General features: G+C 46.5%; 1 protein-coding gene across 3 annotated transcripts in view; it reads right to left on the bottom strand.

Annotated features, from left to right (window-relative positions):
- Nucleotides 1-26996, bottom strand: part of Sarm (sterile alpha and armadillo motif) — a 109613-nt gene that overhangs the window by 74693 nt on the left and 7924 nt on the right. Inside the window, exon 1 of one of the 3 annotated variants that reach the window (XM_076817928.1) lies at nucleotides 19264-19661. The exons of the other annotated variants lie outside the window; for them this stretch is intronic. Within the exon in view, the coding sequence (XP_076674043.1) occupies nucleotides 19264-19350 (87 nt within the window). The 5' untranslated portion in view covers nucleotides 19351-19661. Of the gene's footprint in view, nucleotides 1-19263; nucleotides 19662-26996 lie in introns of those variants that run through there. 3 annotated transcript variants of the gene reach the window in all.

Here is a 26996-nt window from a genome sequence, read left to right as displayed (position 1 = left end):
CGAGTGAACTGAACTCTGGTGCCTTGGAACTCTAAACTGAACTCGAGTGAACTGAACTCTGGTGCCTCGGAACTCTAAACTGAACTCGAGTGAGCTGAAGTCAAGGGCCTTGGAACTCGAGTGCGGTGTAACTCTGGCGAATCAAACTCGGTAGTCTTGGACTTTGGTAACAGAACTCGAGGGTGGTGGAAATGCAGAGATCAGAAGTCTACGGTCCTAGAATTGCAGTGAACTGAAGTGGAAGACCTTGGGAACGCAGTGAACTGAAGTGGAGCGCCTTGGAATGTTGCTGAGATCAACCTCAGACCCTGCGGACTTACAGCCAACTGAACTTTAGTATTTCTGAACCAGTTGCGAGGAGCAAACGACGCAGGGAAAGTTCCACACTCATCAAGAAGCACCTGCTCCAAGCTACAATATTTAGTCACCAAGAATTGATATATTATAACAGCCTTTAACAGCACCGTCTGCAAGACATTCAATCCCCCGAAGCAAGGCACCGCAGAGTCTGAAACGAGGAGAAAGATAAGAGGGGCGAAGGAGAAGGACACTTGTAGCCTTTCTGACTACGGGGGCCTGCAGGAGGAAGAGACGACACAGTAACGACAGGATCGCAATTAATAGCTGGAAACGAAGGTGGTGCACGCTTCTCAATTAGACTTGCAAAGCACCAGCATGCCCAGCGACCAGTCGACGATTGCTGGAAGTGGTGCGTGTGCACCGGGCCCGTGTATTAGCAAGTCAGATTTCAGAATCAAGCTGGCATCGCGAAAAATCGTTCGGTTTATTTGCATCGGGCCGCGTTTTAACGATCTCGGTGAGGATACGCGGCTCGAGGCGACACATCTACATGGAACGTACAAAAAACGAGCAGTGAACTTTGAAAAATCATTGTCCAGACTACTCCATAGTCCTCAACCTCAGGCTTACTCCAAAAACTCTTAAAATCTTGCACATTGCTCTAAATAATTTATTCCACTTCCTAACTCGCCGCGATACTAATCCCTAATTCAATTAAATACAAGTTCACTCCACACCTCTGCCTCCTGATTTTCCCGATTACCTTCGACGTTAACTTTTCCAAGATACTCATCCAACGGTAGAACGCTTCGGAAAATAATCAACACCCAAACCTCCAATTCCCGGAATCCGGTCTCTGTTCTGGCGAGCGATAAATAATCGATCTAAATCCCTCAGAACCATTGCTCTGTCCGACGCCTCGTATATCCTCGGCAAGTAAAATGCAGTCTCGAGAGCTGGAGCAAGCTCTCAAGGTCCCTCCTCGTGATCACGCGTTTTCGAACGTGTGTTTTATAGCAATATAATTTCGGGGTCGATCGGATATTCAAGCGTTCCCTTTACGACTATAATTCACACGTGCCGCATGGCTTCGTCGTGCACTCGCGATTATCTACATTGTTGCGAACACCTCCGCCTGGAACGTTTGCGAGATCCCGTCTGATAGCACGCGGGGCTAATCCACTGCGGCACCCTTCGTTAGAGCTGATGCCAGGCGTTAACCACTTTGACCCGTGATCCTGGTATTTTTATTTAATAATAAACAGGCGGCAAGGAATCCTTCACTCCCCTCGAACATTTCCCTGGAAACTTCGGCGCTTAATCGACGAAGACGAAATACCTATCCGATTATATCCAATTATTTATTACTATTTATCACCTTGTTCACGGGAAGACTCCGTTGCTTACAAAAAGACAAAATCACGAAACAAACATTACCGAACACGAGAAATCACCCACCATACCCCGGGAACAAAAATTTAGAGTACAAACGAAATACAAAAGCAAATAGAAAGCAGAAACTAGGAAGTATTATCCCGACTGAGCGAGTAACCTTTCACGCAATCATCATAAACATTCCCATCCAAAACTCTAAGAAGTACAGACCTAAAGACGCGTACGTTCTGTGCAAAAATCTCCTCGTTATAATTGTTCGCCAACGTACAAATTCTGCAAATTGGATCGGAACGGAGGTCTGAAGAGCATAGCTGCTCTGACGGATCTACCAGGCGCATTAAAATTGACCAGCGAAATCAAGGAATTATTCGCAAGCCCGTGTATCACCTTAAGTAAAAATTATATTATTATACAAAGAATGTCGTACAAAGAATCCTGCAGTCATAAGGTATTACTACAGAGCCAGCCTCGTTCAACAAAACATTGAATTAATATCCATCTGAATTGAGTACATAGCAGCTGGGAGTTTCCCTGCAGAGAAACAGAGGAGCTGGAAAAGTATCGGGAAAAGTGAAACCAGTCTCGCCGCGTGTCGCGAGGGCGATTGTTCTCGCAGCCGTAGAAAGTACATATCGAGGTATCGATCGCGAGTGGTTTCAGCCTCTTGCGCCGGCAGTCGCGCATTCTTGCACGTGCGAGCGTTAAAATGCCGTCGGCCGGCTTCCGTTTTCTCACGCGGGGACTTTTCGCGCCCGGTTCGCGATCGGGCCCGATGCGTTTCGATCGTTCCCTCGTTCCGCGCCGTGTTCGATCCCCCTCGGACACGATCGCCGGGCCACGGCGGCTGGGGAAAATCGAGCGGCAATTTATAAGTTTGTCGAGAAGCACGCGGCATGACGTTCCGCGATGTTATCTCGACGGCATTTAATTATACGGTTGTTAGCCGCGTATGGCTAATGAAATTTCAAAGGGACGCCCCTGTCGGGCGCTCGTGGGCATCGTGGGAATTACCCGCGAATGGACACTCGTTCTTCGGTCCACCACTTTTACAGACGTAAGGTCGACCGTGGAGAAATCGTTCCCTCAGCTTCCCCAGCGTCCTTCGAAGCCGCGTCGAGTTCGTACCCGCGGATATTCGAGATATCTGCTACTCCATACGGAGCAGGTTCTCCGAGGATGGTGGCGCGGAAGCTGGAACGTTTTCCGAGGCTGATTTCTCTGAGCACTGTTCATCGCAGCTTCGTTTTTTAATTGGCGATCGTTGGAAGTGTTCCGACACCTGAGATGGCTAGATTGTTTGGCTAGAGGTTGTCGATACGTGGCCTCGATTCCCCCCCATTTCCACCGCTGAGCCACAGAAGCAGAATGGCGAAACACTTTTGTAACCGCGCCAGAAGCACCGTGCTTCCTTGATTATTTGGACACTGGCAGCGGTTTGAACGGTGCTTCCTCTTCGAAACGGTCGATAAACACTCCCGACCGGCTCCCTCGTCGAAAGAACCATAACGGAAGTACAGCCGCTGCGCGCGGAAAACCTCCCGACAAACGGAGAGCGCGCGCGAGTTCAAAGGGGCCGTCGTTAAGATAAAATCGTACGCGAAACGTGCCCTTTCCACTTCCCTGCGAGATATCGAACCCTCGAATTACTAGAATTAGCTGTCCGACGGAGATAAAGCAGACGGGGAGACAGCTTCGCGGATGGTGGGGAACTTGGAGGGGTTTTGAAGAAACCCCCTAGGCCAACTGCAACTCTTTCCCAATCCCCAAGACTCGAAGATATAATATTCAGACCAAAGATACATATTACTCGCTAAACAAGGGGAAATACTTATCGAAACCTAAATCGGAAACCCCACTCCCTTCCTCCAACCCTTTCAACGTCTTCAATGGTAATAAAAATGTGCCCACTGGATTTTTAAACTAATCCGCGCGAATCAGTGCTTTACTACTCGATACTGTGCGACTACCCCATCGTCCCCTGCAGTCCACACCCGAGCCGGAAGTTCCGCAGCGCAGCTCACGTTTTGAAAAGTTCCCGCCTAGTGTTGCAATGCCGAGCCTCGTGACAGGCTGGTCTCTAAGCCGCCCTTTAAATAGACGGGGCCGCCTTTTCTCGTCGTGGGACGCCGTCTATTTCAGGAGTACTTCCAGTCTCGAAATAAAATCCATGAATCATGCCCCTTTGTTTGGTGTGGGTGGACCGTGCAACAAACACGATCACCCATGTGTCGCGGCCGTGGTTACGTGTCCCCTGACGACTTGCAACGAGCGTCAGGCGAGGAGGAGCCGCCAAGGGGATCGCCGCGAAAGGAAGAAGCCGCGTCTGATCAGGGACGTCGCTCGGGACCATATTCCACTGCGAAGTGGAACGAATCGAGTGGCCACAGGCGAAAACACGGCACGTAGGTACGTAATTGGATTTTCGGAGTGGATCTCGTGGAATTTTGGGAAAATCGATAGAATATATTTGCGTCGCGAATCTGATCCCTATGTTTCGTTTTTTTTTTTTTGCCACGGGTTGCAATGTTTTTCGGTAGCTAAGGTAATCTTCTCATTACAAGTACACGCTCAGTTGGTGAAACAGTGTTAATACGTGACTTAGAACCACGTGGTTTCTTAGTTAGATCGTGTATTCGATTGAGCTATAGAGATTTAATGACCCGCGAATAAATCCTCGATGCAGACGCCCACGTCAAGCGGCGGATCAGTTGATAATTATTCAAATTGGCCCTATGTCCAGTTCACAGGTGCCCGGTATACACGGTATGCGTGACAACGTACCGCTTCATCGACTTTGCTCCGTGTACTTACTTTCCCCATCCCCCGCGGCTTAATAAACTCGATCGCGATCGGGTTTCAGAGGAAGTGCTCCTCCCCCGTCTTCCTCCTCCTCCTCGGCTATCTTCTTTTCCCCAGCTCGCCAGAGATCTGGTGTTAATTAGCGCGGCCCGCGATCGAAACACGAACGAGTTACATCGTCAGCTTCCTCCGGCGAGCCTATCTCTCATCGACGGATGAAACCCTGCCCTCGGACGAGATTGCTGCGAGGGAAGTCGAACAGAAGATTTCCAACAGTTTAACGCGCTTCGAGCTGAGCATGAATGAAAACTGTACGCGATTCTATGATAAAAAATACGGGGACGTTCTTTGAACTCTCGTCTACGAAATCTGAATTTTAAAAAGGTGAGGTCACTTTGGGAATAGGTATTAGGGGAGACCGGGGCAAAGTGAACCTCGCGGTAAAATGAGCTTCCTTAATTTATACTTTAACAATAGAATATATTTAGAAATTTTGGTGACGTAATTAATGTATGTAATACGACAATGATAATTATGCACATTCAGGTATCGAAAAATGGAAATTCATTTAAAAAATTAAAAATCAAGTTTTAGAGACTTCCAATTGGTTTTTTTCAATTTAGCTTTTTGGATAAATGAGTCGTAAATGTGTTATTTTAACTCCATTTTTTTCTGCGTGTTTGTAACAAGCTTATAAACATACATGTACACGCGTTTAAGAAAACATTAATCCTAACATTATTAAATAATTAATTTTCCACTGAGTAAGAAAAGATGCGCGAGTGATGTGAGTGACGTATTTTATTAAAAATTATGTACGTATTTGTTTTATTTATAATAGGTATGTCAGACTGTTCATGTAAACAAAGTTCCTTTAAGAACACATTTTCAGAAGAAAATGAGTTTAGGTTAGTAACACAAAGTACAAAGTTACAAAGTACAAATTATTAACATTAAGCTTGTGTTAATGAAATATATTTAAAAAAATAGTTTAAATAGTTTAAAAGTTCTAATAAAGTTGATTTTATAATTATATGCTTCATTAAAACACGTATTTTATTTCTGCTCACTTTACCCCATATATGGGGTAAAGTGGTCGATTTTACATTTTCTTTTCAAGTTGAATTTTAATATACTTTAAGTTTATTTTAAGTATTGATATTCGTCATTTATCAATAGTAATGTTCAAATTATATTATAAATCTATTTTCACACATTTTCATTGAAAGGGAAAAATTTTATTCGACTTCAAACATTTTTCGCCCCACTTTGCCCCGGTCTCCCCTATAAAATTTCCCCCGTTGCACTTTAATCGCTACAAAGTTTCAGCGCTCGAATACGACGTGTTTCTTAAACACTGCCCAGCACCACCGTGCTTTCACAGGACTACAGAAACGCCAGACACGTAGAAGGTGAGTTATTGCCCCGTAATCGGTTTGTCGAGCACGCTAGATCGGCCTAAGCCCGATATTTCCATGCGCGTCGAGGGCGCAGCGGCCCTCCGCAACGGGAGAAGGAAAACTCAGCGGAACCGGTTAGAATGCTCGAAAAATGATAGACGAACGACACGGCTGGCATTTAATTACAATGCAGATTGTATCGGGACACGGGATCGGTCTCGCCCCTAATCTGCATTTATACGTAGCCGCAGAACGGCGGCCTACTTTCTGAAACGATCGCCTACCTGCCCCGTGCGTTTCACATTTTCATAGAAAGAACAATAATCGTAACTTGTGCGTCCACTGGGGCCGGAAGGTTTCTCCCTAACGAGGAACGATAGCGACCATTGGACACTCGAGCACAAACCATCCGAGACACAACGAATCGTTTCGACAAATTCAGCGGCGCGAGGCTTCGAAAAATTCTGAACAATCGCCTCTGCGGAGAAAACTTTGTACGAAACGAGCGTCTGTTTGCTTTCGAAGAACACACGCGGGGAATTTTCTCAATGCTGTCCAAAAGATATCCACGTGAAAGCAGACCGACGGTTAAAGCGCTAATGATCGTCTGCTGGCGTGAGAATTAATCAGCCATCGTTCAAAGAGCTCTTGACGACCCGCGATTTTTCAGAGCTGGCCGTAGAGAGCGCGTGTGAACGATGCTTTTATACGGGGAAAAGTTTTCTGGGAGTCGATGGCGACAGGTTCCGAGGGCAACCGAAGAGAAAGGCGGACCGGTATTGCCGAAGGTTCGCGGCGTAGCTGATCGTTGAATGAAATTTAAGTGGGTCGCGTATGAATGAAATCGTGTGACGCTGTCTCTCTCGATCACTCTGTGCGGCGAGTGCAATCGCTTTGCTCGCACTTACCTCGCGAGCGAGCCGCGTGGGCGACCGGACGCGATCTAAACGATCCCGCAAATCTCTGCTCGCGATCTCGCGGATTCCCCGTCCTGGCGAGATGATTCTTCTTTCCCGACTTCCTCCGCCGCGGTGGCGTGGCTAAAAGCAACGAGAAGTCATGTACTTTGAGGATCGAGAAGTACTCTTTGGTACAGTTGACTTATTGAGCAGCGAAGTGTGGTTTAGATAGAAGAATCAGCATTTGCTTCTGCGCGTTAATTTCCGAGCAAATTGCAAAGTTTTCCTTGCCCAGCGAACAACTTTCCAGCTTTTTTCCCCAAGTTATAGCGTAACGATCTCCCGTGCAGAAGGGTTATTATGGGTACTAGGGACGTTTCTCGAATCTTTGATCTTTATTTCACAGATTCAGGCTGGAGATTCCGAGTGCCTCGGCTATAAATCGCTAATACGAGTCGATTCCTCGGACCGGCTCGACTTTCGCGACGAGATAAGCCTGCAGAAATGGCTTAGGTAATGTCGCGGTACGCGCGCCGCGTACTGTTACCAAACAACCGGTTGCTGATAGTGCAACAATATTCTAGAACGCGGAGCAGATAGCCGGATAGTTGTTTATCGGCGTGGAGGCAACACGGCCGACAAATTGCTCCTCGAGTAACACGCGACTGGAACGTTCTTCGAGAGGAGCGCGAAAAATGAGGACCAAGTTGCTGCATTTATTCGATGCTGGAGAACAAGTTCGATGGTGGGACCAGATGCGATTCGCGGAACAGATTGCTGTAGTTCTGCTGGCATTTTTTTTTTTAAGAGAAAGACATTAACCCTTAACTGATATACTGTTTTTGGCAAACGTGTATAAAATGTATAAAATAATAGAAGCGTAGAAAGTTAAACTATTATTATAAAATTAATTAGAAATTCAGTTTACCAACTTAGACAACCGAAAATTGTACATCGAACTTTGGGTGCTTGGGGTCACGAGCGACCCCAGGATACCAGTTAAGGGTTAAGATTAAAACCTGAACGAAGATTGCAAAGTGAACCGTCAATCACGCGGAGTAGAATCTGATAATTGTAAAGAAATTCAGGGAAATATGCTCGCTAATAATAATAATAATAAATCCGCTGTATGTCTTCAAAGCACCGAGCTGAACTACTAAATTTAATAATAATATTAATAATAATATCTTTGCAAATATTGGAGTTCTTTTTAAGCGTCCTCTCCCTTCATTTCCCCCAATAATTCTTCGACTCTGCGCCACACCTAAAGTGCTAAGGAAACAGATGGAAGAAGAGACGGAGCGACACGTTCGTCTCGCACGAAGCTGCGGGTCCTACGCCGCTGAGCCCGACACGATACGATCGAACCGTGGAATGCCAGGTATTTCCTGATTGTGAAACCAACCCAGTGGAAGATCCGCGAACGCGTTCCCCCCCGGGGTCCGTTGAAAGAGGAGAGTTATTTAGCCGGCGATAAATCTGGCCGCATCGACAGCTCGAGTAGATTACGATGATGTAACGAGTAGCTTCTTCATGACGCGAGATCGGTAGCCGGTGTTACGCGTCCTCTCGCCACGAAAGCCGAGAAATAAAGTCGTAACAGAGTCGTAACAGAGAGGTACACAGCGGAAGGCGTGTTTTTCCTTCGATCGCGATTACGACACACCCGCGCGGAATCGCAGATATCGTAGCAAATATTTCCCAACTGCAGTCCGATCTTTATTTCGAATCCTTTTGCGTCAGCATTCGCGATCTACCTGCTAAATTAGGGCTAATTAAAATCGACGATGATACCGCCCTGAACCGTGCTTTTGATAAGATCTCGATTTCTGTGAAACGTCCGCGTTGCTGTAAACTGCTAGCTCGCTACGTTTTCGAAGAAAGGTTTCGAAGGGGCACTAACAATAAGTGAAGATTTCGTAAAGCGGATTCCGATTAGAGTGACTCACGGCTCTGTTATTCGATAAGTGAAAAGCGATGGTGGCGCGCGCAAAACGTTCTCTAACAAAAATCTGCAGAGGAGATAGGCCTCGCATTCGCGATAGACTCGACTTTATCATCCTCTATTCCAGAGGCATTTATTAAACCACTCGCATTATCGATGCGAACAGACGTCCAATTTCTCACCAATTAATTTCTCAGACGCGCGTCCCGCGATTTGCATTGCTAATGCGTCTGATGGCTCTCTGGATGGAACCGTCGATGGGAAAAACTCATTGTTGCGACACGGGGTTTCGAATGGAATCGATGCACCGGGGGAGCTCGCGTGCACGCGAGCTAAAGGTTAGAAAGAACGCTATCTGCCGGCTGTTAATCAGCTCCGATCATCCGAGTCTCATTACCGCGGGGGGGATAATAAAAATCAACCGATCATTGTCTACCGTCGGTGCGGGAATCGATTCCACGCATTCGACCGGCAATTACCCCCTCGATTACCGCGGAGACGTTCGTATCGCGGGAAAATTGTGAAAGGAATTGTCAAAGATAAGGGTACAGGATGCTTTAGGAGCAGCCTCGGATCACAGAATTTATGGAACGATCATTTTCGTTCTGCCACGAAAGGAAAGAGGAGAAATAAGAGAAGCTAAAGGTCGATTCGAGCGTGTTGTAATTATTGTTGCCCATTAACATCGCGCCTTTCCGATTTCGAGTCAATTTGCACCGTTAATCGTACGGTGAACGACCCACGCCCACGTCGATCGTTTAACGATTCGTCGATTTCTCTTGCCGTTCTACCCAGAACAGGATCGCTAGAGTTATTAAACTTTCTATAATACAGCCAGAAAGAGTCTAGCAAGGTAAGCACGAGCAAACGGCTCACGCGACAAATTTTGTGGTTATTGTTTGCTAAACAATGCTCCTCGCCTGAACCACCATTCTGTGAAGATTCAGATGAGGGTAAAGACCCTCAAATTTATCATTTTTTAATCGGGTACTTCTTAAGATACATGAACAAAACGGAACAGGAAAAATAGCTACATACTAGCTGTACTTCATATATTTTTTCCGATTTGTAAATCAATTATTACGTGTAAAAAAGATTATTTATTCTTTGGAGGTGGTTTTTGGAAGTAACCCTTCGAGTGACGCCCACTAAAAAATCAGGAATAATACTCTAGTATCTAACTATCATGTGTAAAAGTTGTAGGATAAACGAGTTGGTGGAATATGAAATAATTCCACTGTTTAAGTGAGCCCAGCCGATCATTCGCTTCTCGAGACAAGTATTTCCATCTTTCTACCACTGATTGGCAAGAATTCCTTTCCCTAATCAGGCCAAAGACACTTGCAGGCTGCCACACTCGCGCGTTGATCCATTTCAAGCGGCCGCAAGCTTCTTTCACACCTAAACCGTCCGCCGTGTTATCAGCCTATCGTATGACTCGACCAAGGAGACACGCTCCGAGCAGACGGATAATTTCTACGTAAGCCGAGCAATTAGAGTGGGGAGCGAACGGTTGACGCAGACGAGAGGTCACCGATAAAGCTTTCATAGGTCTGTTGACGACGCCCCGTGTTGCGCCTTATCAAAACGATAGATGCTATCGCGGCGGCGGCCCGCCTTTGATGAGCTTCCTCCCGCTTGCTGGACGACGGAGCCGCTCCTTGCACAATATCGTACAGAGAGACTTATTATACTCTCCCTCGTTCCTCGTTTCTCCCAGGTCCAGTGAAATCTCATTGCTAATTAAAGTGTGTCGCTGACTCGCAACCGGGATCCATCGACAATCATTTCTCTAACTTAACGCACCAGGTACCAAAGCTCACCCTCGTATCAACTTACAATACTGTTGACCCTCTAACCTGTTGCGCATAGTTATTAATCTAGATGCAGGTATTTGACAGAAGTATCTAGCAGAAAACGAAACGCATGTGTGGCGAAGTGAACTTGATATCGCCGAAGATATCAAGCTAGGAATGATAGCGATCGTTTCCAAGTTTCGCGAGAGGTTCAGGCTTTACAGCACGAAATTCATCAGGTGTGTCTGTAAGAGAGGTGTGTTCATCCTTCCGAAGTGTACCTGTGTAGTTTGAAGAGACGATGGCCAGCGTTGGCAAGGTGTCAATGTTCATTTCCACTGATTTATCGTGGCACGGGCGATCGATCGATCACAGGGGCCAGCCCCTCTAATACTCCGTCGCGTTTCAGTCGCCGGACAACAAGGTTACGATCTCCGATTTACCATTGCGCGCCTAGATCGCGCGTAATCCACGAGGGGACGGGTCGTAGGTTGCGCGCAATCGGTAATCGGCTTTCTTTCGATCGGCCACGGCCATCAATGAAACGCTTAAGCCGCTTTACCGTTAATACCGCCTCGATACTCGTTCGCAATAAATCTCGATACGATCGGTACAAAGTGCGGCCGTCTACTGGCGGCTGTTCATTCCGCGCAATGATACGCGGGCATTCGTTACCGGGCAATGGCGGAATCCCGCGTCCCTCGTAACATGCACGATACGTTCATCTATCGGACATAGTCGAAGGGAGAGCTATACTGGAGTCGCGGCGAGAAGGAAGATGTAAATTCTTATCCGTCCAAATCGATAGGCTCCGTGGACTCTATTGTTAGCAATATTGAAGCACCACCTTGTAAAAGGGGCTGCAAGGTTGAGCTTAAGCAGATGCGGCCAGCGTGACGCGTACAGCGACGATGGGCCCGACCAGTGCGACGCCATAAACACCATAATCAGGAGAATATTAATTATTTTACTTGCGATGTTTGTACAAATAAAATTTGAAAAAAATCTTCTATTGCACCAATTAAATGTCTTTTTATTAACATTGTTAATCATTTAGACCTAAAAATCTACTAATTTAATAGTTGGTCGGTACTGGGCGACAATTTTTCGTTTCCTAGAAATTACAACCTTTTTACTTTTGCGAATTATCAATTCTTATTATTAAATTTCACAAAAATAATTTCCCTCCTCTCATTAACTTCCATACTACAAACACGTTTTCGAATTTCTGATTTTTATGGACTCTACCCCAAGATATGACAAAAAAAAACATAGAGCTGTCTGTACTGCACGACTCCCCTACACCAAAGAAGGGCTCCAATTCTCCCCCTACGAATCTTGCAAGTAACCCCGGAACTCTTCCTCCATTGTGCAAGAAATCAAGTAGGGGAGGCCGGGGCTAAAAGTTCCGATTTCGATAAACCATAAAAATGATTGGAAAATAATGTAGTTATTCTCTTCACTATTGACTAATTTCTTGTTAAATTTATTATATCTTCTGATTTTAAGCTTGTGTTTAATATATTGTAATAGGTTTCCCATAGAAAGTAATTTATTTGTGGCTGATCGAAGCGGAACTTCTTACCCCTATATGGGGCAAGTTGTTATCGCATTGGGGTAAGTTGTTACTATGATATAAGAGTTGCCTTTTAATGAAATATTTCATTTTCTAATGAAGTAAAGCAGAATTTTATTAATAATGGTTATTTATGAAGGTTCGGACCAACAAAAATGTATTATCTTTAAAAGAAAACCAAAAGCGACAGTTTTTATTTATCTTTACGCATAACTTCCATCGAAGTCGTGTCCCTTTCCGCCTTTCATTCATATGTTCGCATCTTAAAGCACAGCGGAAACAATTTATACATTTGCGGTAGGTCTGTGACGATAGCACCCCCAAATTCGAATTTTTGGAAAAACTCAACGGCATTCGTTTGTCCATCGTTTGCCCACGTTTGCCCATAAAATTTTTTTTTATGCCCACCCTTCAAAAAAAAGTTATGAACAAAATAAAAAATTTGTCTTCATCACCCATCATGAATGCATTTCAATTTTTTAATAGAAGGATACGAATATACCCGATCTGGCCACGTTTGCCCACTCTCAGATTTCATTTGCCCACCCTCCAGAATTTAAATAAAAAATAAAAACCGCGAAAACATGGGTATAGATGAAGCGATCGCGTTAAAGTTCGATTATTCTCGAAAATATTATCAAAATCGTTCGTTCAACAGTGCAATTCGTTAGTTTAGATGTAGAAGAGATTTGCCCATCCATTAATTTCGTATGCCCACCCTTCAGAATCGAATTATTAATGAAGATAGCCAAGAAGTGCGGTACCCGTTAAAGCGATCGCGTTAAAGTTCGATTTTTCTGGAAAATATTATCGAAATCGTTCTTTCAACGATGCAGTCCGTTAGTTTAAATGTAAAAGAGATTTGCCCATGCATTAATTTCGTATGCCCACCCTCCAGAATCGAATTATTAATAAAGATAGCCAAGAAGTGCGGTACCCGTTGAACCGAATACCTTTCCGTTCGTTTTTTTCCCGAATGAATTATCAAAATCGATTGTTCTTACCGTAAAGGTTGAAGGTGTTTGGTGACATGTTATCCAAGAAATGTTGCACACACTTCTTTCTCACTTTATTCGAACGACACTTCAATTTGTATCGCTCATCGAACACTTCACACTTTTCACACATCTGCAGCATGTGCAGAATAACACCAGAGTGGTTTTCTAGTCATTTTTCACTAATTACCGCAATGATATCGCACAACGGAAAATAATATAATCTCACAGTTACTTCACAAACCGTAAATGAACGCACGGTCTCGCAAGGGTTGCGTCCGAACTCTGGAGACCGACTGACTTTCGTGCGTCGTTGGAAACAATTCGAGGGTATCGCAGACATCTGTTTACGTTTCGACACGTTCGATGACGACACGCAGCGCTGATACCCTGAAGGGTCGCAGCCCCGAGTGCCACTGCCGAAACGTAAACAGATGTCTGCGATACTCTCGAATTATTTCCAACGACGCACTTCTAGGCTATCTTTATTAATAATTCGATTCTGGAGGGTGGGCATACGAAATTAATGCATGGACAAGTCTCTTCTACATCTGGACAAACGATATGCATCGTTGAAAGAACGATTTTGATAATATTTTCCAGAAAAATCGAACTTTAACGCGATCGCTTCAACGGGTACCGCACTTCTTGGCTATCTTTATTAATAATTCGATTCTGGAGGATGGGCATACGAAATTAATGCATGGGCAAATCTCTTCTACATCTAAACTAATGAACTGCATCGTTGAAAGAACGATTTCGATAATATTTTCCAGAAAAATCGAACTTTAACGCGATCGCTTCAACGGGTACCGCACTTCTTGGCTATCTTTATTAATAATTCGATTCTGGAGGGTGGGCATACGAAATTAATGCATGGGCAAATCTCTTTTACATCTAAACTAATGAACTGCATCGTTGAAAGAACGATTTCGATAATATTTTCCAGAAAAATCGAACTTTAACGCGATCGCTTCACCTGTACCCTTCTTTTCGAGGTTTTTATTTTTTATTTAAATTCTGGAGGGTGGGCAAATGAAATCTGAGAGTGGGCAAACGTGGCCAGGTCGGGTACATTCGTATCCTTCTATTAAAAAATTGAAATACATTCATGATGGGTGATGAAGACAAATTTTTTATTTTGTTCATAACTTTTTTTGGAGGGTGGGCAAAAAAAAATTTTTTATGGGCAAACGTGGGCAAACGAAGGACAATCATTTCCCACCGATAAATCATTAAAACGTTTTCATGGGGGTGCTGATGAAAATTTTTTTTTGCCATAATTTTTTATTGAAGGGTGGGCAAACGAAATTTTTTTATGGGAAAACATGGGCATACGATGAACAAACGAATGCCGTTGAGTTTTTTTAAAAAATCGAATTTGGGGGTGCTATCTTCACAGACCTATTTGCGGCAGGGCAAGTTTTTACGGTAACAACGTGCCCCAAGTCACGGTAACAACTAGCCCCTACCGACACATGTAGCAATTTCAAAGACTATTCTGCTTATACATGTATTCAAACGATAAACACTATTATACCATGTTCTTAAATGTCATTTGATCCATAAGAACGATTCAATCTATAATATCGACGTTAAATAATTGAAATAGACCAAAAAGTAATGATAGAAAATTTTTTACTTATCTGGTACGCGACTAATAGGTCCTTGCTTACAACCACACAATTCGCTGTCGCGGACGCTATTAAAGTGGGCGACAGAGTAGCGTGATCAACTCACACGGAAAAAATAATTTAAAGTACAACGCTCTTTTTATTTTGAAGATAGAGCCGTCGGAACAACTTACCCCCGGAACTTTTAGCCCCGGTCTCCCCTATGCACATTTATACCTACACCGCGATATCCACTTCCGACTCCCGCTTCCCAACGCCGCTACCTAAGCGTCACTGAATGCAATGCACCACCATACCCTTGGTAACCTCGCGGACCCTCTCACGCCTCATCAGCGACGGGATTCCATCGGGCCGAAATCGAGCGTGAATTATCATCGAAAGATGCTATCTCGGGGTGGATTCCATCGGCGTGAAATCGTCTTGATGGAGACCGATGGAATGTGGGTGCATCGGGGCAATTATGCCGCGCAGGGAGACGGCTGGTAGCGGAGGCACGTGACGGGGGAAATAGGAGACTATTATTAGCGTTTAATGCCGCGGATATTACGCGGTAACCCTGCTAGAGGCGTCCGCCGGTGCCCAGCCTCGTTCCTTATAAATAATTCAACGCCGGTGTCGCGAACGCGACGATCTTTTATAGTTTAAGTTGAAAAAGAAGATGTGTGGCGTCGTGGAAAATAGAGAGAAAAAAGAGAGAGAGAGAGACAGGAGGAAGAAAGAAAAACAGTGCAGGCCGCCGCGCCAGTCGGCCAAGGCTGCCGCTGGTTGCGGCGCGTGGGCGTGCGCGAGTACGGAGGGGAAACAGGATCGTTTTCAACGATGCACGTCCGGTTACGCAGCGATTTTCGAACGTTTCCACTGATACTCGATCGATCAGCGCGGGTGTTAATTCATTCCACTTGACTCGTCGCCGTGCACACACGCGCGTGCCGTACTATGATTTAACGCGCATCAGCGTCGCGACGGTAACGGAAGACTGGTACTCAGCGAGAGGCAGCGTGGAAAATTGCGGCGCCACGTTCCAATCAGCGGGATGATCGTAATTAATGTCCCGACAGCCTGTTGTCTTCCTATTTCGAACGCAGCGATCGCGAGACTCGTGAGAGCCTTTGTTTCGCGGTGGAAGGAAGGATCGACCGATCGAGTCGTGGAAGAGAAGTTAGAGGGGCAGCTTCTTTGTTTAGATGCAGAGACGGAGAGTGATTTCGATGCTGGTAGGTCAGGGCTACGTTTCTCGGATGTGGGCGAGCTGCATATCGGCGGGAAACGCGCCAACTCGATCGTTTTAATGGCACACAGCCGTCGGCTGATTCGATTTGCATAATATCGACGACTCAGAGTCCGACGGTGTCTCGTCGGGGCGTAATTACAGCGAGATATACGCATCCTCTGTACGCTGCTCGCCGTTTCGTCTGATTATAGCCGCGCGGTCTCCACTTGCCGCAGTCTCATCATGTCGTTGCGAATGGAGGACCGTTTGCATATCGGATGTTTATCTTCTTCTTGCGGAGGTTCGACTTGTTTTCGAGTGTTTAGTAAACGACTTGGGGGAAATGGTTGGCTAGGATCTCAAGACGAACGACGGGTTGAAGATTACACTCGAAACTGATATCCGAACGCGACAGATGGGACGCTGGTGACCTTGGCGCGGCCTTGGGTCCCACACTTCGAAACATTAGTCGCCCTCTTTCATATTCTAATGCAAGCTGAAGTGAGACATTTGAATAGGAACTTGGAGGAACCATTGGGTCAGTTGGTCAGCGGCAAGCACACATCAAACTCACTCAAGTTACTCTCTAAATACCTGCTACTACTGTACTACTTCACACAGTATTCTGACTCAGGCCAGGATATCCTACAGTGGCTCGCATTAATGTTCGGACACTTTTTAAAATCGCATAACTTTTTTAGAATTGGTCCAAACGACTTGAGCTTTTTTCGTGAAGCTAGAAGGATTAGTTTGCTAACTGACGCGTTTCGTCGTTTTGGAAAAAAATGTATTTCGTTGGAATAGCGAAAAGAATAGTAAAGGTCGATTTTTTAACTTTTTTTTGCGAGCTTGTAATGAAAATTAAAAAAAAAAGTTTGTAGATTGCAGTAAGTTGTATACGTGCCTAAAATTTCATCAAAATCGGTTAACGGTGCTCCGAGCTACGAATGTTTAAAGATCGCAGAATAAGGTCGAGAATCGCGAAAATTCCCGTAATCAGCGATTCTGAGTTCCGAGGGGCCCAATTTTGGGGGAAAATAAACAGTTTACTAAAAACGAGTTAACTGCAGTAGTGCAGAAAAAAATATAGCGTACAGTGAATTTTTTTTTGAAGATGGGGCCCTAGGAGGTCCTTTTGGGCGGGGGCCCAATTTGTTCGGGAAAATGAAGGGGTAGTTTACTAAAAATGGGCCAAGTGTAGTAGCACAGAAAAATTGTAGTGTTTGGATACCCATACCTAATCATAACTTTTCGTTTGTTCATGGGGCCCTGTGGGACCATCAGCCGTCTTGTTAAATCCGCCACTGGTGTCATTAAAGAAATCATAGTCTTGGAGATGACTTTGAATGAACAGTTCCCACCTGACACCCAAAAAGCTCGTAGAATGTAATTACTTTGACGGGGGTAGAGATATGGTTGAAGATAAGACGGAAGGAGAGAAAAGGAAGGTGCGTTTCGTCCTGGGCCTGTTAGTGGAACTCATCAAGTAAGGCTTACCTAGCAGGCCATGCCTTAGACGCGGGCATGTTACAAAGTAGGACGAAACGAGTACATATAAGAGTCATTCCATGCGAACTCGGACAGATTTCGGTGTAAGTTTTCGTAGATTGCTGAAATTTCAATATGCTGTAGTCTTTAGTGATATTTAAACGTGCCTCAAAGGATTTTTCAAAATTTTGAAAAATGTCGAATTTACAGCTGTTTAAAGTTAAGCTAACTTTTTTTCAATACATTATAGTATAAATTTTTAAAAATCCTTTGAGATTATACATTATAGTACAATGTATTGAAAAAAGGTTAGCACTTAACTTGAAACAGCTGTAAAATCGACATTTTTCAAAATTTTAAAAAATCCTTTGAGGTACGTTTAAATATCACTAAAGACTACAAACTATTCAAATTTCAGCAATCTACGAAAACTTACTTCGAAATCTGTCCCAACATTACCCACAGTCCTCCCAATGGTCCTCCATTATACTCCAGCATTAAGCACGCGATAATCCACCGATCCCACAAAAAGCAGGAAGAATAACCTCGCGCGATGACAAGAGAACACGAGCGATCCCTCTGACTGCCCAAGATCGATCCGAGAGGACGAGGATTCGCGACGAAGTTGTCCGCGGTGACGTTGGAATCGCGAGGCGAAGCGTGAACGTGCAACGCGATACCGTCCACGCTAACTCGCGTTATCACCGAGACGATCTCAGTGCATCGTGCCAGCGGATACGCAAACAAATCGGCCAGATTACCGTCTCGAAACGTCCGCGGGGACAAAAGCATGGCCGACGCAAGGGACAGCGCCGCGACCGATCCGCCGAGCAGATTACGCGCCGCGATCGTTTCGTTAATGGAATCCCGATCTCGATAAAGCGCCGCAACGGCTCTCCGATTATGCGTCTAGAAGCGATACGAAAGACACCGCCACGCTCGCGAGCGTTATCCGCGGCCGTAACACGCGAAACGCCCTGATAAGCCGCGACACCCGGAGCAGTTCCTCGTGCAAAAGGTGAAAGGAAACTGGATTTAAGCTTATACGGTGCGCAACCGGTTTCCGAGGCGTTTTCAACCACCGATGGAAGCGTTTTCCTGCCGAAGGGAACGCGTGCTGGATGCTGGACGAGGCATCCGCGCGATGCAACGGCTAGCGTCGAGACTTCGCGATAACGTAATTACAGCGGGGAGAAATGTGTAGCAAGGATTAGTGGAATTTCTAACCCAATGGAGAAATCGAAGCTCGGCAGGGAGATGTTTATTTTTTACCACGAATTCCATTTTTACTTTGTCTCGTTTCGGTGAGCTAGACAATTACCACTACATGCGTTCAGTTTCTAATAAGCTAGCAATTATAAATTTGCTATATCTCTGTATAGGTACATGCATACTGCTATACTTGCAGAAAATGTGATATTTATTACAGATTGAATACTTTTCGCTGCTTTCAATTTAAAATACCGAATCAAATTCGCTAGAGTTCTCCGATAATCTTTGCAAAATATTTCAGAATTATTCCATACAGACTAGGAGTCCTAATAAACGGCGGTGCGTGTTCCACAGATACAATTTGGTTAAACGATAATCACTGCCATCTATGAAAAAGTGCAAGTAGTTCGTTGCACAGAGGTAGTGCTCGAAAATGGCGCCAAAAATCAGAGCCGAGTGCTCCTCGCCGCTCGTATAACCGAGAATAATATTACACTACACTTGCAACAGACACCGTAATTACCCCAGCATGTACAAGAAATGGAAACTGGCTAAATTCCGAATTCAATTGATTTCCCCGATGAGTAACAAAACTAATAAGATCATTGACATACCAGTCGATTCCTGTAATTCAAGGATGCCTCGTGCCCGACGCCTCGGCGAAGCTGCTTGATGCCCCTGGGTGGCGTGGTCGTCCGCATTTTCCGCGAACCTCACTTCCTCGCTGTTCCACGCGTCACCACAACCCGATAATTACAACGAGCCCACGGCACTGCCCGAGAACAAGCCCCGGCTCGTGTCTCATCTGACAAGCGTTCGCGCACTGCTAAAAGTACCTTGCATCCGGCTGCTACCATTGATCCAGTTCACAAAACGATCCAACCTTTACCCGACGCGCGATGAAAACTCGTCTCGCCCGAAGTGCACGGGCATGCGCGTTACAGATTACGAGCGCGATCGAGTCTTTCACCGCTCGCGAGTTACATCACGCTGGAAAGGTCACTGGTCGGCCCGAGACGTTTACCCACGTGCGTTCCTCGTCGCGCTGCGGAATCTTTCCAACGGGGAATCGCGAACGGACGAGGGGTCGAGCGTGCGGAGTGTCGCGCGTAAACAACCGTCACACCGCACTCTTTTATCGGCGGTCGGAGGGAGGTCGTTCGATCGTCACTGGCTGCGATGTTGTTGCCGACCGGGCAAGCCCTAATTACCGCGACCGCGCTCGTAAACGTGCGACGACAACTGGCAGCGGATTGCTCGAGGCACGAGGCGATCGAGGGAATTGTGGGGGGATCGAAAGCCACAGGTTGGCGCGCCGTCCACCGCGAGGTCTCCTCGATGCCTCGTCCCAGCGATCTCTTCGAATTCAAGCGCCCACGTTCTCCTCCACGCCTGCTCGGAACCTCCAGCGAAGGTCCTTGCGATCTCGCGGGAAAAGCATCGGGACGAGGACTGTCATGGCGTCCAACGATGCAGTCCCTCGACCACGTCGCGTAAACAGGGGATCCTCGTTGCTCGGCGCCGAGGAATCATGTTTTCAGCTAGATCTCAGCGCCGCGGCTTCGCTTACACGCGACGCGGACGCACGACGTCGTACGATCACCTTCACGGCTGTTTTGATCGCGACAGAAAGAGGGAACGGAATTCGCGTGGAGCGTTCGGCGCGCCTTCGTCGACTACGGTGGCGCCACCTCGCCGCGCCAATTTCAAACTCTCCTACGAGATTACGAAAGCTACTGGGGCAGCGTACGCGCGCTCCCCTTGGCGCGCACTTTTTTAAAACGATCGGCGATTCAAATTTACCGCTGCGCTCTCGCGAGTTTATACGTCGGGAGCAGTTGTTAGCGTCGCGGGGAAAAATAACGTCCAAGTGTCGCCGGTTAACAAGCTACGCCGCCTCGTATTCTCCTCGCGTTCTAGGCTCCTACCAGGCACCGTTATAGCGTCGCGGAAAAACGCGAATAATTTAAGCAGCCGCGGCGCGCAATGGCGGGGCCCGCTATTATCGTATTTCTGTCCCGTTGATTCACGTCGAATCACAATTACACGGACGCCGGTGTCGTTAGCGAGGCTTTCCGAGAAACGCGGCATTAAATGCGCGGCGCAGGGACGCCGCCTAGGTTTTACGATCGTAGCAGGCACGCGAATGGCTTTATTTTCGTTAGAGACGCTAGGCTGATCGACGTTGCGTTGCGTCCAGCACGCCCACGACAGGGATCGCGTAGTTTTAACACGGCTGGAGCGGCGGACGCGTGTTCGCCGACGGGGGACCGTGTATTTGGCCCCCGCGCATTACCATACACACCAAGGTGTGTACAGGAAACGCCGAGGAGGCCTCGTACAGTACTTTTTCTTCTGCAGGGCCTGCGACGATCACCGTGGTACAGAAATTCAACGCGAACGCGAGCCAGGATCGGAAATGGAAGCCACGGCACCCTGTGGGTCCAGGATTTTCTTAATACAACGTCGACGGGGGGGAAACAACTCTCTGTGTTGGAGTTCAACGAGTCTCAGTGTTAGGACTAAGGGGCTGCGTTTCTCTTTTTCTGGAGAAGAGGGGCGAAGGGTCTTGACCGGGGCATAAGGTGACGACCGTAGCCAGTCTGAAAATTCTGACCAAACCGTGCAGATCGCGTTCCGTCTCTTAAAGTTTCTTTTCTCTTGTATACTTTTATATATAACCAACTAACATTAATACGTGGACACACTGTGTATTGTCTATCTATACAATAAACCATAGTTGTGTTTATAGTGTGACATTTATTTTCAACCTCTGCGGAGTAATTTCCAACACTCTGTAATGTAATTAATATCGAGAGTCGATAATTGGAGTCGACGCGAACAGAAACGTTACATCTCCCCCAGATACGCTACTTGCCCCTTAGGGAATGTTCAGCCGCCGCACCCTGTAGAATTTTTACGCGATCCTAAAGACAGCTACGTCCTGTTCGCTTGCCAACAAGAACTGCCAGTGCTTTGACACGCCAGCGGACGGATAAACATAATTATATTGCTCGCAAAACTCGGGTACTCAGCGGGGTGAAACATAAGACGTCCCTTTGGTTTTTACGCTATTAATTGATCGGACGAGGAAGTTATGCAAACTCTAACTGGCGGGCAAACACAATGTTTTGAAGTGCAATCGAGGAGGATCGCAATAACAGATGAATCACTGTCGCAGAAGTATCGCAGACAAGCCCGCGCGATCGCTCGGCGACCATAAATCCGTAATTTAAGGGGAATATTATGCAGATCTCTATGAAATCATTGGGTACGAACAGACCGGTCTTGTAATTCCACGTTCGACGCGACTTTTACACGGAAACGGTCTAACAATTCCATCACCGTGCACTTGCCGATATAATGATCCGTCATCTACGCCGGCAAATAACCGTCCGGGTACCCCGCGGGTGAAATTATTCTCTCATTAGACATTTCCCGCGCCGGACGATGCGTGCGGCCTGTAAACACTGTAATAGCACCAGATCCCCAACAAACTCACCCCCGAGGCCCTCCGCTCTTCCTCAGCGATCCCTCCACTCTCATCTTTCCTCCCCGCCGTGTACCCTGCCCTTCGCCTTGATTTACCGCAACGTTAACGATCCTCGCCGACCAGGCAACAAACAATACGCACGCCCCGGTCGAAGATTGACCGCCTCCGATTCCCAGATCCTCGGTGCCCGGCTCCGCTCGATAATAGAGTCCACCCCTCGCAAGAACTCTATCCACCGTGTTCCCGTGACGGCTATCGGCGTGCCCTTATTTCCTAACAAATTAGATCTCTCAGCTTGATTTGTGAAGCCAGTGCCTACACTCCGCGGCGCGGTCGACAGTCGGCGATTTATAGCGCGGCCCTCGTTGCCTTGTTACGCGGCTATCTCGTTCCTCTGGCCGTACAGCCGCGTAATCGATTCAATCATCCGTCGTGATTTGTTGCGCGTCTTAGATCCAGCGTAATTTTCAATGTCGTTTCCATCGATTTCTCCGCCCCGTCTATCCCGACCGGTTTCGAATTTTCGCGATCGTGTCTCAACTCAGGATTGCTACTTGTGATCGATGGCCACCGTCGATTCCAGCTTCGATCCTCCTCCCCTGGCGCGCAAAGAAATCTCACAAAAGTTCGCCAGTTTCGCCGCGGCTTCGGGTACACCGGGGCTTCTAAGAGCGTGGACGGAGGCTGAAGATCCCTCGGCTCGTAAACTCCGGGCCAATGGCGAGCCGCGGGCAGTTATCATTACGGGAGGCAGACGTTAAGATCGTCATTGTTACCGAGTCCAGAGTACGAGCATTAAGGAAGTCGTTCGAATTGAAATTCCTTGGGATTGCACGGTGCGTTTGATGCCAGGCATTCGCAGCTGGATCGACGAGCATTCCGCGGGGACTTGTGCTCGGTTAAAAGAACGGGCCCTCCGAGATACGTTTTATCGAAGCTCGCGAGCCTTTTAGCCTCGTGGAACCGTGGATCGCCCGGGTTCCCGAGGACTCTGACGATTCCATTACCGAGAAACGATTGCCAGCTCTCCTCTAACGAGCGCGAGCGTGTACCATGCATCTCTCTGAACGAGCCCCGGGGATAAATAAACGATAATCGTATGCGCACTTTCGCCGCGTTGAAGAACAATGTGGCTCGATGAACGCCTTGACCTAAACCGCCCGTTTCGCGCTGACGCTGCCGGCGTGCTGAGAGAATCTCGATCGAACCGCGCGTTCCAGGTACCGGTAAATTCTTATCGAATCAATTTCAGGAGGGTTGTCACAGTGAAAGTATTTAGAAGAGTGCCGCTAAATCCGCTTTGCTTCGGTGAGGAGCCTCCACGCGCAATTAGCCCCGGTTTCCTTCGACAACCTCGATGCCACATGATTCCGCGATGATGGGGCATCAGAGGACAGGTCGTAGAAGCAATAAAACAGCGCGAACGGCGGTTTAATATAAATGTAAATAGGCATCGTTAGATGTATGCTCGCTCCTAAACGTCTCCGCGGCGTATTTACAGCGATTCCACGTTAATTAGTCATTAGCGTACGTGTACTTCCATTTAACGACTCGAGGCGCCCGTCCACTTCAATATTAATCAATCACCCCGGCCAGCGAGAGGACCGAGGAGAAAAATCCAGCGGGCAATCGTCGGAACACGAATTCCATTAAACTTGCCGGGCGGTTTTCACGAGACGCTCGCGTGCGCGAGCGCTTTCACGGTACAGGATCGATTATCTACGACAACGAGGCCCGATCGCTGGCTAATTAACATCTCCGGCCGCGGCGCATTTCGCCGACACTGGTTTCGGAGACGTGTAAACCTGGTAAAACATTGTATCGACCAGCGGATCGTGATCGACCAAGTAATACGCCAGCACGTGGTCTCGTTAATCACGATCCCGTGTGTCTGGATCGCGGCCCCGTGATCGCGACAATCTAAGCTACTAGACACCGTAACTCTGTACCCGCGCTGGCATACGTAAGCCACCCAAACTGGCGCTGTAAATCACGCCGCTATCTCGATCGGGATCGCACCGGTGATCGAGCAACGCGCCTCCAAGAGTCTGCCAGTGGTGGCGCTCTGCGTTTCTCTGAATCCTGCATTCGGCTGGACGTGGCCAGCGATAACACCGTCGCAAATCATCGTCGAGCCGACGTCCACGTGTCCCCGGTCGATCCTCGCATAGATCGCGGACACGCGGCGGTGGAAGCTTCATATTCGAGTGTCACCCGCGAAGGCGATAAGCTTTCGTAACAGGCGAGCATTTAAGCGATAACGCGGCTGACGAGGTTCTGTTGCTCTCCTGTTACATCATAGGCTAGCTGATATTGGTTTATCGAGTCCTTTGCCAGGAAAATTGTTCATTAACAGCCGAGTGTCTTCGTTTACATCGACTTCGATTGGAACTTGTTACGCGAATATGTAAACGTCGATCGTCCTTCTTCTGCTTCTTTCTTGTCGACGTTCTTCGGGGAAAGAAGAGAATGAGGGACGATTGACTGGGATAGTTTCACTTTCGGATTTTCAGCTAGCCAATTTAACGGGTTACCGCAGCCAGTAAGGTCGCAGAAAGAACGATTCTTTGGGAATTTATTTCAGAAAGTACCTGCATATTTTTATGCAAAGATTTTTTTATTCGGATTAGGAACACTTTAACGGGTTATTATATTATGTTTTAGTGTAAAAGTAGTTATTTATTGCAAAATTGCAACTGATTTCCCGGAAGCTGTTTCTAGAAATACGTTTCGCGGTGAACATTATTCGGGACTGGGTTATCTATGATCGAAAAACGAAGAAGATTTAGGTAGTACAATGGTTTATCTAGTCTTTAATCGCTCCGTTTTATAAAATGGGATGTTAAAGTGGAATGATCGATTTTCGTAGAAAAAAACAGTAATTTTTTATCCATAAAGTGAAAACTGCATTGGAGAAACAAAAGCTCCGATTAAAGACTAAATTTGAATGTCTAGAAGAAACCTACAAAGTTTCAGAAAGATTGGTGAAGCGGTTCTTGAGAAATCGAGGTCAACGAAATCCAAAATCCCATTTCAGGAAATCACTTGTAATTTTGCAATAGATACATACTTTTACACCAAAATCTATATCTATATTATTATATAAAGAGAGTGCTGACTTTTATGTTCGCGCAAAACTCAAGACTTATTGAACCGATCTTCCTCAAATTTTAACACGTTATTCCTGGATAGTCTAGGACGGAGACATGTTTAAAAAACGCGTTATTAACATGGAACGGAGAAGCGCCTGGTATACGTTGCGCTGGAGGAAAAGTAAATCTCCCAAAGGAGAGAATGTTATCTTTTCCAAAATATTACGAAGAAATTAACCTTTTTTAAAAATACTTAATTCCCTTAAAAGATATTAATTCTAATAAACATGAAGCAGTCACGCTAATATCTCGGGCAAAGCCGACACGGGGGACGCTAGTATAACATAATACCCTGTTAATGTCTTCCTCATCTGAATACAAAAATCTTTGCATAAAATATGCATGTACTTTCTGAAATAAATTCCCAAAGAATCGTTCCTTTGCTGGCCTTACTGACCGTGGTAACCCCTTAAGACCATTTTATTTAATTAAATTTAATTTTATTTTTCGGCCGATCAAAGTAGATAGACCCCTCAGTCCAGGGAGCAAGAATCGCGGGACATAATCCGAGGACACCGGCGCGAGTTTCACGAGGGAGGATATCTCCGAAAATCGAGTGCCAATTACGGTGTAATGAATGTGGCAGGTATGTTATCAGGAGAGCCATTAGCTAGTAACGACATGGTTGATTAATCGAGACGTCGGTTTTGACAACACGTTCGTCAAATCAGCAGCTACGTCTCGCCAGCAATTTTTCTCGAATTCCGCAATATGATAATCGCTTGCTGAGACGTGCTTATTGGTTATACGCGGATCAGCTTCAAGGTGTCCCACTTACCTCCTTGATCATTTAACTCTAAATTCTCGCGGGGTCGTCGACCAATTCGCAGTTGCAATGACCTTTCGGATTTTTCTCCGCGGCACAAAACCCGCGTTCCAAAGACCCATCGCCCCCGGCGGAGCCACTTAATTATCATGATTAACTCGATTAACTTGTCCTTCGCACCTGTCGCCGTTACCACGCGCCTTCTATTTTAAACCGTCCTCTTTCTGGCCTGACGAAAAAATTCCTCGCGGTCTATGCATTATCTGTCACGCCGGCAGTGATAAATACAGTTAAAAGCTACACGCTTGTTCCTTCAAACACGAGCGAGCTCCCTTTTGCGAGACCGTAATTCCCGTGGCACGCAATAACGCGGCTTTGCCTAGGATTCTCGGTGCCAGGCGATCGCGCGAGGACATTAAGCGAGGGAGACGTAAATACCAGGTGTCAGGAGGCGAAGGTGAACGAAATGGATTATTCTTTTTTACGGCGTCGTGAGAAAGCAATCGATGTTACATGATTTTCCTCACCGGACAGCCTGACCTTGCTGCGAGTTGCGTCTATCGCGAGCTCGTTAAGGTGTCGCTAACGCACGGCTCGAGGTGATCGCTTCTTTTTCACGCCCGACGGAGCGCACCGCTCGCGTGGGTGTTTACTGGACTGTCATTGGAAACTCTTATGTCGTCGGAGAGAAAAATTCCGAAGCACAACAGCGATATCTACCGGTGCGCTATGATTTAAGACCGCTGAAGGTAGCTACTTGCTACTTGCTGAAGCTACTTCTACTATTTCAAGCAATGATCTCAATCTTAAACCCTACCAACTACCAGTTTCCTCAGGTACATGCGACTGAATAAAAAATCGAAATTGAAGAGAAACAGTAAGATTGGAAATAGCAAGAATTGAAGAGTCGGATGTAATAAGGGGACGAGCGCTGGA

Source organism: Andrena cerasifolii, chromosome 8 (assembly GCF_050908995.1).
Source record: "Andrena cerasifolii isolate SP2316 chromosome 8, iyAndCera1_principal, whole genome shotgun sequence".
Lineage (NCBI taxonomy): Eukaryota > Metazoa > Arthropoda > Insecta > Hymenoptera > Andrenidae > Andrena > Andrena cerasifolii.
This window is presented reverse-complemented; position numbering and strand designations above follow the sequence as displayed.